At 40.0% G+C, this 16,185-nt stretch overlaps 1 protein-coding gene and 1 non-coding gene across 2 annotated transcripts in view; both read left to right on the top strand.

The window, feature by feature from the left end:
* The window catches only part of NBEA (neurobeachin), a 748,838-nt gene extending 734,070 nt beyond the window's left edge, over positions 1–14,768 (top strand). Inside the window, 4 exon segments of the mRNA XM_044913201.1 lie at positions 8,873–8,974; positions 11,110–11,306; positions 12,292–12,443; positions 14,664–14,768. Coding sequence (XP_044769136.1) covers positions 8,873–8,974; positions 11,110–11,306; positions 12,292–12,443; positions 14,664–14,754 — 542 coding nt within the window. The 3' untranslated portion in view covers positions 14,755–14,768.
* Positions 8,393–8,527, top strand: LOC123324369. Its single transcript, XR_006539756.1, has one exon. It is a non-coding gene; the product is annotated as a U4 spliceosomal RNA (small nuclear RNA).
* Positions 14,769–16,185: the final 1,417 nt, after the last annotated feature.

The following is a 16,185-nucleotide window of genomic DNA, read 5'->3' as shown; positions in this document are numbered from 1 at the left end:
CATCTTCAAACTGGAGCTCAGAAATGATGAAAATGGTAGTTCCCAAAAGGATTCATTTCTTAAAAGCTACCACCTGGTAGCTGAGATAAGATATTTTATATATCATACTGCTATGAGGTAAAGAATTTTTTTACATGTTAAGTTATAGTAATTGTCTGTGTTAGCTACTTAATTTTAATGTGATTTTCTGATGATCTTTTAAATGAAAAGATGGTTAATGAAAGTTGCTTTAGTCCATCAATTATCAAGAAAAATTAAATGTAGTAATACTTAGACTGGTTAAAGTTCCCTACAACAGGAGCTATATAAATAAAAATGTTTATATTGACCCTTAAGAACAAAATTGTGAATATTGTATTTGTTAATTGCAACATTTTATTTAGGCTTTCAACAAAGACAAGATTATCCTTAAGAAATTAAGAATGTTATTGATACATATCTTTTACTGTTGCCTCCATTAATAAGAATTTATTTTTGGTCAAAACTATTGTCATCATTATGACCCTAAATGACTTTATAAAACCCACCCTGCCAAGACTTCTTGAACATTTAATATGGACGTATGTCATATGGCTTTATTTCATCCATCATCCTTAATATAAGGGGGGAAAAATGCTCTTCTAGAATAAACAGGATGATCACCTAAAGTGTTAGGCAAGCAACAAGCATGTATTGAAGGCCTACTGGGTGCTGGTCCTATCTTAGCCTCTGGGAAAGCTGGATAGTCAAGGTCTCTGGCCTTCTGGAGTTTCCAAAAACCCATATTATACTAATCACCAAACTGCTTTTTCTGCTTGAATGTACTGAACACATTGAGTATTTATTACATGAATCATAAATTGCTATCAGATAATATTTGGTATCATACTACAAAATGTTTAGTCTTACATCTTGGGTACAAAATAATAATTACGTTAAAAATTGGTGTCAGCTTTTTACCATATGGATAATTATAATAGTAAAAAATTAATAATTAGTCATCTCTAGTACTTGATAGAGTGATTTATGGCTCAGAGTCTGTTAAAATAGCCAACCTGGTAGCACAGGTATGCATGACTAGAGAGACCACATATACTGGTAAATGCGCTTTTTTTTTGTAAAGGCAGTCACAGCCCACACTGAATTGCCTGTCACATCAGGGATCAGCCATGGGTGTTGACACAGACATAGTCCTTGCCATCCGAAAACTCACAACATGAAAGAAAAAGATTTTTTTTTTCTGTCCCAGTTTAATCTATTCTAGCTACCAATTCACAGGTCAGAGAATCAGGCTGTGTGTTTTCTATCTTATAATGCGTTGCTACTCAAGACCAAAAAGCTGGTTATGTCTAAATTCATATTAAAGTGTGCGACACAATGCCCTTAGGTTTTGAGGGTTGTATATATTAACCTAGACTTGAAGGGGGAAGTCCTAGTGTGGAACATAATATGCCAGTAGCCGTTAGAATTCAGGGGTTTGGTCTTGGTGTGGACATTGAATTGCTTTGTATGTCAGAGGCTGAATCTTATTTATTCAGCGCAACATAAAATGATAGGATTCACTTGATCACTTTCTCAAGATTAATTCAAGTGGCTAATATATTTATGTCCCTTCTGCATTGTCATTATTCTTTTTTAATGGAGAGCTCTATTAGTACCGCAGAGAAAATACAACTAATGCTTGTAGATTTTTTTAGGTAGTTGCAGAAAGAGTTTATGGTTTCATTGAGTCAAATATATTATTGTGAATAATTCAGACATCTCAGAAATAGTCTTTTCCTAGTTATTTTTATACTTTGATTGGATTCGCCACAAAGACGATGAACATCTATAAGCAGATTATGATCAAGAGTTTCAGACCATAAAAGAAATAAGCAGGTGCTACCAAGCACAGGTTGCAGTTGAATTACAGCTGTTTTATGAATATATTTTCTAATACTAATATCCAGTGTTACTCTTTCAAACTTGGGACTTTGAACATAGAAAATTTTCTTGGAGATTTAAATAGGCCCCTGACTAGATAACAGAATCGCAGAGATGTGAGGGACAGATGCTTTCATCTGAAACACTCTTTTTGCACAAATTCTGAAACTAATTTGGAAGTGATAAAAATTAATTTGCGCACTCTAATTGGAATCAGCCTGCTGCATGAAAGAAAGGAGAGCAGAGCAGGCAATTTGTGCTAAAAGCTGATTGAATTTTTTGTCAGGTAGGTATCTTGGACTTGGCCGTTTATCCTCCTGAGCCCCTCTTCGCAATATATCACAACCCATCTCTGACTGGTGTTCTTTAAAAGGATCAATGCTATTCCTGTTGAATCCCTGGAGCCCAAAATTTCATTGATCTTGGGACTTGACATTTCTCATTACGTGCTGTAGCTTCCAACAAGATAGTCACAAGAGGGGCAAGTCAACATTGTTGTCTCTTCAGCAGACACTTAAAATACACTGGGACCTCAGCTCAAAATCCAATTTGCTTTTAGAGTGTATGGTTGTAATGTTTATACCAGATATAAGGTGCTTGGTAGAGAGTCTGTCGATACATACTAGGACATTTTTTAAATCATAGCAGTAGGAAATTTTGGAAGAGAATTTACTGATCATCTTTTCAGATCCCATCTACAGATATTCATCGAGTGACATGCATGAGACATGATTATGCCTTTTCAATCTCACTTTTTAAAAATAAGTCTTATAGCTCATGTATGAGCATTATGCAAAGTATGAAACAAGAAGCCCATTGAAAAGGAGACTCCAGCTGTGCGCACATCCCTTCCCTGGGCTCCCATTGTGTGAGCTTCAGCTCTGGACACCGAGCCTCCTGCCAGCCACAGCCTGTCACTAAACATCTGCCAAATCCTAGGCCTCTCTTTGTTTGCATCCAGCCTTCTCTTACTATGGCTATCCTGGTGCCCAGCTCCATGACCACCACTAACCAGTGGTATCGTACCAGATGAAAGCCTGGACAAAGGACAGTCCAGAGATATTTTTAACATATATGTATGTTTGCCTCACTTCTCAGACCAAGGGATCTTATCTAGGGCTTATGAATGTATGAAATGTATCAGAGGAAGCATAGTTATCTGTGAACAATTCCTAACTCCTCGGACTTTCAAAAATGACGTCTGAAATGTAACATCCTTTTCTCAGCCTTGAATCCCCTCAGCCTAACATGGGGAGACTTTATAAGGTTCCTGACTAAGAAGGGGGCTGAATACCACTTGGTCAGTGCCTTTCCTGTCCCTTTATGGAACTGAGGCTGCAAGGCTCTTTGGCTGGGGTCAAAAGCAATATAAAAAAAATGTAGGAGTGGGGTGCCTGGGTGGCTCAGTCGTTAAGCGCCTGCCTTCGGCTCAGGTCATGATCCCAGCGTCCTGGGATCGAGACCCGCATCGGGCTCCCTGCTCGGCGGGAAGCCTGCTTCTCCCTCTTTCACTCCCCCTGCTTGTGTTCCTCTCTCGCTGTGTCTCTCTCTGTCAAATAAATAAATAAAATCTTTAAAAAAAAAATGTAGGAGTTGACTAATACATTTCCGTGATCAGAGAACTTCAGATCCGCACCAGGAGGGTTGGGGGTGTCTCTGGGCGTTATGCAAAGCTCTACTTCCTTGGATTATACTGTTGACTGTTTGGGGAAGGTAGTGGCAGGACAGTAATGTCCTTGACCTAGATCCAGGTTCAGGACTTCAAGGGAGGAGATTTGTCCTGCCATTTCAGCGCTCAGAGGTGGTCAGTGTCATCTCTGCAAGAGAAAAAAGCGTAGAGTTAATGAATAGCTATCTTCTGTTTTCCAGTGAGTACTCTGTGAGTATGTAATAAAAAGGAAACCACATCAGAGGACATTTTCCAAGCCCGGGGATGTTTTTATGTGGGTCACCTGTGACCTGTGGAAAATGTGGGCCCAGGCACTGTGGGTGCTTGGGCCAGACCTCTGCAGGTGGCTGAGGACACAGAGTCTCCATAAGAGACTCTTCACAGACACAGTTCTTCTGAGCTGCCCTAACAGTTATCTAGCAGTTTTTTTTTTTTTAAATAAATCTTGAAAATCAGAGTAGTGAATAAAATACTTATTCTGGGATTTCAAGCCATCCGGTTTTTATGTAGGTATAAACATGAATGAAAATACCTTCCACAGGGATTCTGCAGTGAGCTAACAAAGGTTGCAGATAAAATCTGAACGTCATATATCATCGAGACGTTCATCCTCTGACTCCAGCAGAACTGCGCCGAGGGCCATAGATTGTAGAAACTCTGCTGTTTTTGTTTAGCTCTTAATTCAGAAGGACCAAAGCTTCTCCCTGCGTAGTCGTCCCACAAATAAGGTTTAAAATAATAAGAACCATGAGTATCTTTACTTTGATCATTTCTCTAAAAGCAGAGACCCATCTCACTGAAAAAGTTCCTCGTCAGTGCCATGTGAATAACAGCATCTAATATCTTTGTACTGTTTTCATCACCCATTCTGAAAATATTGAAATGGCTTTTGCTTAAAAATGAGATGGAATCTGTTTATAATAAGCCTTTTATATTTGGAGTTTCCAAATGCTTGCCTATAAGCAATCTCAAAATCGGGCATGTTTGTTCTTTATCATCCATGGGGATTCCATCACACGGAGAGCTCTTCTGTTGAGGAGATGAGGGGGGTTGAGGGCGATGACGCTGTGGTCCTGGTGGGGGGGGCGGTCCTCACCTGCACCTCCCTGTGCACAGGCCCTTTAACCCCCAGCTACATCCATCAATTGTGATGTGACAGTGACAGAATATTCCCAAGGTTTTGAATGATTGTTGGGGTGTGTGACATCTGTCCCTGGCAATGAAATGTCCCTGGCAGGGAAATATGCTTTCCCCCTGCTGCGGATTTCCCAACTCAGAAACCCCCGGATAACATTTTATTGACTTTTCTCTAGTTTAAAGAGGGAAAACAATGCTGTTAGGGGCCCTAAACAATATCCCCTAATAGTTAAGTTCCACAATATGTTCAAATGATCTGGTGAGATTGTAATGAAAAAAAATTTTTTAGCTTTCTAAATCAGAGGCAAGCCTTTGAAAACCTTACTTCTTAATAGAAAATAGATTACATACATGAGGAATAGTTTTATACATGTTTTTCAGTTCCCTGCAAGAGAACTAGGTTGCTTTCTACTTTTTTCTGTAGCCTATAAGGGAAAAGTTTAGAAAACTCTTTATGTAAATTTTATTAAGCATATAATTTCAGGATTTTTCAATTCACCAGTCTCTCTGACATAAAATAATCTTAGAAAAATTAAGGATAATATTTACGCAGAAAATCTTAATTCTCATTTTACCAGGGAATGCAAGGCATCTTGGAAGCATCATTTTATAAATATGTCTCAGACAAATCCGGGACTGCTGACAAATATAAATGGATACTTTGCCAATATTCAACCACATTATAGCAGTATACATAAACTTAGAAGAAGATGACACACTCACTTGGGCCGCCATCCCCCTTCTTCCATACTCCCATCAGAGAGATGCCTCAAAAGCAAAATGGAAATTGATGGATCTGAGAAAGCTCACATAAAACTGAGCAATTCCTGGAGACAGAAGATGGGTGGGTGTAAAGGAGGAAGTATTGGCAAACCAGAGGGAAGCGCATTGTGTGCCGTGCAGGATGAGGCATCTTAGTTATGCTCTTTTCCCCCAGAATTTTCCCAGACCTATTGTTGCCTTCCGTCCGGCCACTGTGGGGCATAGGATTGGAGCGCTCGCGCAGCTGTTCAGTGCTGCGGGTCACATCGGTGCCAAGGGAGGGGCTATCCAGGAGGCAGGCACAATTGCCAGCCCTTGAACATTCACTTCGCAACCCCCCCCCCGCCCCCTCCACAGTGAGGCCCAGGCATCGCAGCCCAGGAGGCAACGCTCAGAGCCGTGTCAAGCCCGAAGCACAGGGCGATTCTCTGAGAGACAAGAATTGGGAGTGGGGGGTACCCCATCCAGAAAAGGATTGACAGGGAAGAACAGGCCAGCATGGAAGGAACTCAAGCACTATTTAAAAAGATCACAAACTCAACAACCAGGTGAAGCAGAATGAACAAAAGAGAAAAATACAGAACTTTTTTTAAAAAGGCATGTCTGGGGCCCGTGGATGGCTCAGTCGGTTACGCGTCTTAATCTTGGTTTTGGCTCAGGTCATGATCTCATGGTCATGAGATGGAGCCCCAGTCCGCTCCACGAGGGGTATGGAGCCTGCTTGAGATTCACGCTCTCCCCTCCCTCTGCCGCTCCCAGCCCCGGCTCACACATGTGTGCTCTCTCTCTCTCTCTCAAAAAAAATATAAATAAATAAAAAGGCGTAAGTATAAGATATAAGAAAGCACCAAAGTTATTGGTAATGTTCTATATTTCTTAACCTAGGAGGTAAGCACAAGTGAATTTATTTTTTTCTCTTAATTTTATACATGTGTTATAAATATTTAATATGTAGCTAATTTTTAATTATTTATTTCTAAAAACAAAGGAAAATCAGGTAGCTTTATGGAAGCTACCAACATGAAAAGAATTTGTGACCTTGGAGAAAAAAATTAATCTACAAAAATGTTCCTCAAACTTCACTGTTACACTGATCCCTTTTAAAGAGAACAAAATTGTCATTAACCCTTAACCCCTCCACCCCCACAAAAAACCCTCTGACTCTGAGGACTGTGTTCTTGGACCCCATGAACAAGTTTGAGAAACACTGAATTAATTAGTTCATCTTAATTTTTAAAGCATATGTCAATTTTAAATTGCCACGGCATAAATTTTTGACAGCAAAGAGAGATCTCATCTTTATAACTGGTTAACAAATATGTTGAGAGTATCATCAAAGTATAAATCTGAAATTTAAAATTTTTCATGGAGCTTTTCACTCCCAAGAAAACATCCACAGAGCCCAGGGTACACAGACCCTAGTTTGAGAAATACCAAGAATTCTGGAAGAGTTGCAGTTACAAGACCAAGTTCCAACATGCCTTTTCAAGGAGAAAAAGTAATGGTTAATAAACCTGATAACTTAAGATGAAATAATATATTTGTATGTATGCACAGAGGCGTATTTATGTATACCACTTACTGTTTGCTAAGGTGATACTGTAGAGTCAACTAAACCACACATCCAGATAAACCAAAGTCATACAATAGGAGTCAGCTAGAACTGTTTAAAAATAAAAACGGGGGCGCTTGGGTGGCTCAGTCGGTTAAACGGTTGCCTTCGGCTCAGGTCATGATCCCAGGGTCCTGGGATCCAGCCCTGCGTCGGGCTCCCTGCTCAGCGGGAGGCCTGCTTCTCCCTCTCCCTTTGGGCCTCCCCCCTGCTTGTGCTCTCCTGCTCTCTCTCTCTCTCTCTCTCTGTCAAATAAATAAATAAAATCTTTTAAAAAATAAATAAAATAAAAACAAAGTAATAGGCATAAGACATTAATAAGTGTGATGTTAATGAAAAATGGAAATAGTGGGGTATTACAAAGCATCGATAAATATTTGTTGAATCTGATTGGGTGGTTCAGGTCCAAACTGTACGGTTACTAAGTGTTTCACATCCTCCTTTCTGATCACCCCACTTTCAGTAGAATTTCACTTCAGTGAGTCTTTTAAAGATCCTCACATAGGCCCAGGATGGCCAACACTGGCTCTCTTTTCCCACCCACCAATGGAACCACTGAGAACCCTACCCAGGTTGGCACCAAAGCCCATTCACCTTCCACAGTGCCTCTGTGACTTGCTATTGTTTCCTTTTCCTTCACAAGGCTGCACCCAAAACTGTAGAGACCCCTCATTTCTGTCCCAGATGGGCTTCTCCCAACAGTTTGCCCCGTAAGACAATGTTAGGCATGATGCCCTCTCAACTTTGCTGATCCTTCTCACGCTGTCTTTGTGCAGGTTGCTCAGCAGACATTCTGATGCTGTCTTTAGATGGAGGGCTTTTGATCCCTGCTATACTCGGTGCACATAAGCTGTTCTTCCTCACACTTGGCATTGTCAAGCATCTCCAGTGTCAAGCCTGGGGAAGGCCACGGTTGTTTGATGAGTTCTCAAGAGTTCCAGGTTATGCCTTACACCTCTCCACACTCTTTACCTAGCCTGCTTAGAAGAATGCCTGTCACTTAAAAGTCATCCCCTTAATGATTGCAAAAGCACTTAGCAGTGAAAATGCTTATGTCACATAATGCAGCTGGACTTTTTAGCTAAATTCGATTTAATATTAAGTCAAGGGGATACTCAAGATGATCATCTCTTCTTTCCTTTACTACTTTCCTCTCCCCTCAAAATCAAAGCACCTCAGCCTGTTTTGTTGGAGATTTTAGGGAACATTTTTAAATGGGTAAGAGCATGGGTTTCAAAATTAGATAGCTCTGGGTTCAATTCCAGTACTTGGTAGCTGTATGAACTTGTGCAGGTTGAATAACCTTGCAAAGCTTTGCGCAGTGGCCGTATCGTAGCCAATGAGGTTTATCCGAGGCGCGATTATTGCTAATTGAATAACCTTGCAAAGCCTTGGGTTTCTAGGCTATAATAGGGATAATCACAGTCCCTGCCTCATGTGAATATTGCCGTAAGTAAGTGAGAAAATGCATATATGTGCTTTGGCAGGCTTGGTGTCTGTTTCATAACAATAGGAAAGGCAGGAGAGCCATCACCACTGTGGCAATGTTGTAGGCACATCTCATCTGTCAACTTATTCAAGTCACCTGAAGGACCCATGCTGTAGGTTTACTGTAGCAGTAGTTTACAGGTTGAGGGAACAGCAGAGAGGTTAAGCCACTGGCTCATGGTCACACAGCTAGTAAATGCCCTTAATAAACATGAATGACTTTTAAATGTTCGATTTAATGGTGTAGCTCTTCATTTCTGGCATCGGTCTGTACTAACTCACTGCTCCTTTTTTCCTTGCAGGTGACTATCCAGCACCCAGAGCTGTCCTCACAGGCCATGACCATGAAGTTGTCTGTGTTTCTGTCTGTGCAGAACTTGGACTTGTTATCAGTGGTGCTAAAGGTCAGAAGGCATTTCCTTCATTTTAGGTCTTAAAAACCTGTACTCTTTTCTCAAGTTAACCATGATTTATGATTTATTTCCTTTAGGAGCCTCTCTACAGACAATGGAATCCCTGGGTTCTTTGCAACTGTTTTGTTTTATTATTAATATTTACTAGTACTAATATGGAATATACATAAAATGTTATGTAGTATTTTGTGGTCACCAGCATTCTAGCCAGAACACTGGTAAATTAAACTGCAGCACATCCCTAGGATGCAGCCATTAAAAATAACATATAAAAGTTGGGGGAGGTATCCGTGAAGCAGTGGGAGTCTTGGGGGCGTCAGGTTGCTTCTCAGACATAGCCTTGGACCCACCTCCCTCCAGAGCCCCTTCCTTCATAAGGCCCGGGGCTGTGTAGAGCTGGTGGGAAAGGAAACGTGATCACTTGTTGAGGGTTTGACTTTTTGTGGATGAAGTGTTGTTTCAGAAAAAGTCAGGAAACTTGGATTCTAATTCTGGATCAGAAGCCCAATTCTCCGTGGTGAGGCTCTGGGGCAAGAAGGAGCCTGATGCCGAGGAGAAACTGCAAGAATACCAGAGGGGCTGAGTAGATACTGTGGCGCAGACTTAGGGAGCAAGAGGGCTGACAGGCGGGAGGGCCGGGGGCATAGGGGTTTGCCCTGTGTATTTTGTTCGGAGCATAGTGGGAACCCACTGAAGTTTTTTTAAGCAAAGTGATGCGATGATCAGATTTGGTTTTCAGGAGCTTATCCTGGCTGCTTTATGGAGAACGGATATAATGTCTGAAGGTTAGGGACTATGTTTTTTTTTTGTTTTTTGTTTTTTGTTTTTGTTTTTTTTATTTTTTTAAGATTTTATTTTATTTTATTTTATTTTATTTTTATTCTTATGTTAATCCCCATACATTACATCATTAGTTTTAGATGAAGTGTTTTTCACTTTCGTATCTAAGAGTAAAATGACCCTGTGGAGACATAGGATATTTTCCATAAATGTCTTTTTACTTAAAAAAAAAAAAGAGCAACAATATGTATAATATTATTCTGTCCTGTGAAGTGAAAAGGAAAAGAAAGACACATAGTAGATATAGGAAAAAAACGGTATTTTCTAAAGGCGATGGGTGATATTAGAGGTGATTGCTATTTTCTTTTTCTCCCGAATTTTCTGTATTTTCTATCACTTTAGTAATCAGGAAAAAATTTAGGTATAGCCTTATAATGCCACTTGTTTTGTAAACTACGTATCTACTGGAGTCAATTGGAAAATAGAAATGTAATTAATTAACTGTCTTTGTGAGGTTGTTTTGTTGGGGGGTGGGTAATGCAAAACTATATGAACCAGTTATTTCTATCAACTTGCCTAGTAAAATTTTTATCTTATCAACCCAATTTCTACGGGGGGGGGGAGGCAGAAATCAGAGCAAAATAAGTCACTCCCCAGCTTACTTTTTTATACTCTTGCCTCATTGTTCATATTTACAGACGAAACATGTTTCTGTAGTATGAATTACTTAATTAAGTATCTTAATTTTGCCTTTTACATTTCATAGTAATGTATTTATGTGGTACAATGTTAAAGTTTTGATGATACTCAAGAAAATTAGCAGTTGCTTTGATAATTCTCCTAAACTTTTGAGAAACACAAACTAAAAAGGAAAACTTCCAAAAACACAAACTAAAAAAGAAAACTTCAGGACATACAATCTTCTCTTGTCACGTTATCTATGAAGTGTATCTTTTTTTATGAATATTATCTCGTGAGGGAAAAGACCAAGTATTTCCCTAGATAAAAAGTTGGGAAGTTCTGTGTGTGTTAACAGCTCCCTGTATTTGATCTGTGTGGTGGTGTTTTTTTCTTTTTTCATATATATATTTTTTTATTTAAAGTCAATTAGCCAACATATAGTACATCATTAGTTTCAGATGTAGTGTTCAGTGATTCATCAGTTGCGTATATGATCTGTTTAAATATACCATCAGTGCTTGGCTCCTGCCAGGCTTACCTCTTTTCTTTTCTGCCTTCTTGCAACAAATCAGAGTGTCCATACCCAGGTAGGGTTTGTAGGTTAGTGAGAGCTCATATGTGACTTGTCACGAATGACTCTGGCCATGGATTTCCTCCTTCTGCAGAGGGCCCTTGCCTTGTCCACACCATCACTGGAGATTTGCTGCGAGCCCTTGAAGGACCAGAAAACTGCTTGTTCCCACGCTTGATTTCCGTCTCTAGTGAAGGCCACTGTATCATATACTATGAGCGAGGGCGATTCAGCAATTTCAGCATTAACGGGAAACTTTTGGCTCAGATGGAGATCAACGATTCAACCAGGGTAAATCTGCATGTTCAGTGCTAAACAGGGACTGAAGCCACGAGATTGATCAACTATTTTACATTAAACAATTCATGATAGAATTTCTGGTATCTGGATAAATAAATGTATGCTGGTTTGTTTTTTAAGAGATTATTTATTTATTTGAGAGAGAGAGCATGAACAGGGTGGTAGGGCAGAAGGAGAGGGAGAAGCAGACTCCCCGCTGAATAGGGCAGGGCTTGATGGGAGGGGGGGAGGAGGGGGGGTGCCCTGAAATCACTATCTGAGCCGAAGGCAGAAGCTTAACCAACTGAGCCACCCAGGCACCCCAAATGTGTGCTGGTTTTAAAAGCATGTAAATGCATGTAGATGGATGCTTTGAACAAACCCAAAATTCATTTAATCCCAAGTAGTTAACTCAGTGAATTAGATTTTAGAGATGACAGCTTTTGTTTGATTAGAGGTCAGACCCCTAAGGAGATTTTTCTTTGGCTCCTTTATAAACTGTGCTGCACCCCCTGACATTATAAGTGAGGTTATTGTCAAAGAATCTTACCTTTAGAGCCCCAGACCAAAATTACATGTACCAGATTGCCCTTCACTCATAAATGAATTGTAATTGTTGGTTTATCATTATTAAAAGCTGTTTTAAAATATGCTTCCGCCATTTGTTCTGAAAGTCTTGACATTGTTAATATTCAGGACATAACAAAACATCATGTTCCTTAATTCTCAAGTTCTTCCTGAATTAGATTGATAATATTCCCTTTGGGACTTCTGTTATTTTGTAACCTTATTGGTTTTAATAAGACCCTTTGTTTATGTAAGAACTCTGATGAATTCCACATTGGAAATGCTGGGGACTGGACGTCAGGCAACTTGGACCAATGGCTAAAAGTAGATAATAATTACGAGGGAACTGTGTGGAGTGCTTTTCAGTAAATGAGCATTGACCAAATGGGAAAAGCTGAGACGAATTGTTGTTTTTCTGCCTTTTCTGAAGGCCATTCTCCTGAGTAGCGATGGCCAGAACCTGGTGACCGGAGGGGACAATGGTGTGGTGGAGGTCTGGCAGGCCTGTGACTTCAAGCAGCTGTACATTTACCCTGGATGTGATGCTGGCATCAGAGCAATGGACTTGTCCCATGACCAGAGGTGAGCCCCGTCAGGGGGAAATGTAAGCATGTGAGGGCTGTCACTGAAAGTTCTTTACATTCTACCAAGGGTGAAAGGTGCTGTGAATAAGATTCCAGCGCCCAGATGGAAGAAAGAGTAGCACAGAAACGGGTAAATAGAGGAGGGGAGTAAGTGCACTAAGAAAGGAGTCTGGGAAGAAGAAAACAGAGGAAGAGAGTAAGAGGGGGTGGGGGGGGAAGAAAGGAAGAAATGGGTCTGAGGAAGAACAGGCACATCCAGACACTGCTCAAAACAGAATTATTTCCACCAACGTCTCTGTTCTAAGACCCTCACCTCGTCTCAGACCGGACCCCCTGGCTTCCATTCTGAGAAGGGATCCATGTTTCTCAGCGCAGGTGTGTTTCAGCTTGAGACATACCTGTAGCTAGCAATTTCCAGCAGAGCTGGCCTCTGCTTGAAATGATGCAAAACACTCACCTGTTACTGAAACAATCCCCACCTCCCACTTCCTTATTCACATATTCCTCATTTATGTTATTTTGTTATATATTTTTTTAAAGATTTTATTTATTTATTTGAGACAAAGAGAATGAGAGAGCACATGAGAGGGGGGCGGGTCAGAGGCAGAAGCAGGCTCCTTGCTGAGCAGGGAGCCCGACGCGGGACTCGATCCAGGGACTCCAGGATCATGACCTGAGCCGAAGGCAGTCGCTTAACCAACTGAGCCACCCAGGCGCCCTATTTTGTTATATTTTATATATTTCCCTGAAACACTACAATCTTTTATTTTTTGAAAGAATTGACAGTTAATTAATTAATATGATTTTCCATTGTTCCTTGATTGGCAAGAGGATTTTACTATTTCCTAAAACTCACCTTGGGGTTTACTGTAAAGTGAAAAGGATACTTGGAATATGAAGTCTAAAATTTCTAGATTTAAAAAATTTTAAACTCTGGGGCGCCTAGGTGGCTCAGTTGGTTAAGCGACTGCCTTCAGCTCAGGTCATGATCCTGGAGTCCCTGGATCGAGTCCCGCATCGGGCTCCCTGCTCGGCAGGGAGTCTGCTTCTCCCTCTGACCCTCCCCCCTCTCATGTGTGCTGTCTCTCATTCTCTCTGTCTCAAATAAATAAATAAAAATCTTTAAAAAAAAAAATTTTAAACTCTATAATCTTAATGTGGTATGTAATTTCTTCTTTTTGCTGTATATTTAACAGAAATAAGAAAAGCTTATTAACCAACTTTTTTCAACTATATGTATATTCTTTATAAAGATATGGGTTTCAAAATATTATAAATAGTAAGGCTATATCACAAACTTAACAAAGCATCTTCACAATCTAGTAAGATGCTACTGAAGTCATCAAGAAAAGCAACATAATTTAATTTAGTTTGGGGAAGGGATATATTTGATCTGCAGCCCAGCCTGTCTTTAAAGAAAACTTTTAAGAAGCGGTATTCCAAAATACTGTAGTCCATATTCATGAGTAAATGGGAACACTTTATTGTGTAATTATGTGTATATACATGAGAGTTTCTAAAGTATTTGAAATAAAGTATTTGAAATTGTGTTTTTAAGTAGTTTAAATGTTCTCCCTGACATTCTTACTCATTCATGTATTCATGCTTCGAACCTTTGCCCCCATCATAGATTAAGCACTACCAAGTCCTAAGATTACTGACCCCCTAGGAGCTCAAATAATCATAATAATTGTATATGAGGGAAGCAGGGACAGCATGGCAGGAGAAGGAAGTGACTGACTTTTCTGGAGGGGTGAGGAGGGCAAGAGAGGCTCTATTCAGTAGGCATCAGGAGGGAGGGTAGATGGGGAGCGTCTGCAGTCACAGTCGTGTCAGGAGTCTCCAAAGAGGAGTGAAGAAAGACGCTGATCAAGTTTCTATTTCTATTTGAATCGCAGCCCTGATTTCAATTATTTTTGTGTCTTATAATGTCCCTGATACGTTGGAGCAGTGGCACGCACACATTGAAGATGCCCCTACTCGAAAAGTATTTATCAGATGAGCTGTCTGATCCCAAGCTAAACAACCCTTGGTCTGGCAGTCCGGGTCTGAGCAGGATTGATTCCAGTTCTCCCAGGAGAACCAGGAATAAAACCTGTGTCGATGACCACAAAACCAAGACCCTGGGGAGCTCAGAGATCGTGATACCGTCTAGTAGAAAGTAGCAACCACATCAGTGATTTTGCATCACTCTTAACTGCCGTCTCTGCTTTTCCAGGACGCTGATCACTGGCATGGCTTCCGGTAGCATTGTAGCTTTTAATATAGATTTTAATCGGTGGCATTATGAGCATCAGAACAGATACTGAAGACAAATGAAGAACCAAAAGCCAAGTCAGAGCTGAGAGCACAAGTGCTGCATGGAAAGGCAATATCTGGTGGAAAAAACTCGTCTACATCGACCTCCGTTTGTACATTCCATCACACCCAGCAATAGCTGTACATTGTAGTCAGCAGCCATTTTACTTTGTGTGTTTTTTCACGACTGAACACCAGCTGCTACCAAGCAAGCTTATATCATGTAAATTATATGAATTAGGAGATGTTTTGGTAATTATTTCATATATTGTTGTTTATTGAGAAAAGGTAGTAGGACGCGTCACAAGAGACTTTTGACAATTCTGAGGAACCTTGTGTCCAGTTGTTACAAAGTTTAAGCTTTGAACCTAACCTGCATCCCATTTCCAGCCTCTTTTCAAGCTGAGAAAAAAAAAAAACACGTTTGATACTTTGTACATCAGATGCATCTTATTTAAAGGGATACTTTTGTAAAAGTAAAACCTTGTATAAAGAACAAAACGTTTCTTAATTTTATTGTGGAGTTACAACTTGCATGTTCTTTAATCCTGATGTCTTGATGGAACAGGTGCATTCACACTATGAACCAGAAAGATCTGTCCAAGGACACAGCTTGTATGAAAGGGTTGAATTTGGGCTCAATCAGTAATTTTTGACATTTTCACCAAAATATGGTTTGCACTTTTTAATCTAAATTCATCCCTTCTCAGTGAAATTTGCTCATAAAGCATTTGGATACTAAGCCATTATTTGCCATTTTTGCTACTTGATACAAAGAAAATTCAGCCTTACCCTTCATAATTTGAAGACACAGCAGAAAGGGGGCTTAGGGATGAGGTCTTGGTTTTTATTGTATAAATAGGAGTCACGATCGTTAGTTCCATGGTAATGACTTCCCAGCTCCTGGGCATCTCTTCCAGAGTCATCCTGCTGGTTTAGTGTGTGTACATTAGGGGAGGAGAATCTGATGCTAACTATTTTTGGTTTTGTTCCTTGGGTTTTTTCTTTTCCTCTTTGGTTCTCGAATAGCTTAGTTTCTTTAATAACGAGTCAGACTTTATTATAACAATAACTGAGGCTATTCTTTTAGGTTCTTGTGCAGTTCTCACCTAAAGCCACATTCTTAGCCTAAGGCACTTCATCTTTTATGATATAAAATGATGGGTATCAAATGATTTTCCATACCTTGTACTGATCAAGTTATACACCCAGGGGTATATACACTTTATTCATGTTTCTTCTTTGTATATTTGGTGGCTGTATTGTCATAGATGTACATATTGTGTCGGTAGGGCTATGAGGCATGTTCCAGGAATGTAATTTTCTCAGAATTTATACTCACTTGCAGTCATTTATTTAAAAAGATACAAGATAATGGGTTCTTTGTATTGGCACTTTGCACCAGAAACATATCATTATTTATTGATGTGATTACTTATTTG

Source organism: Neomonachus schauinslandi, chromosome 3 (assembly GCF_002201575.2).
Source record: "Neomonachus schauinslandi chromosome 3, ASM220157v2, whole genome shotgun sequence".
Lineage (NCBI taxonomy): Eukaryota > Metazoa > Chordata > Mammalia > Carnivora > Phocidae > Neomonachus > Neomonachus schauinslandi.
The sequence above is the reverse complement of the archived record's forward strand: the minus strand, read 5'-3'. Positions and strand labels throughout refer to the sequence as shown.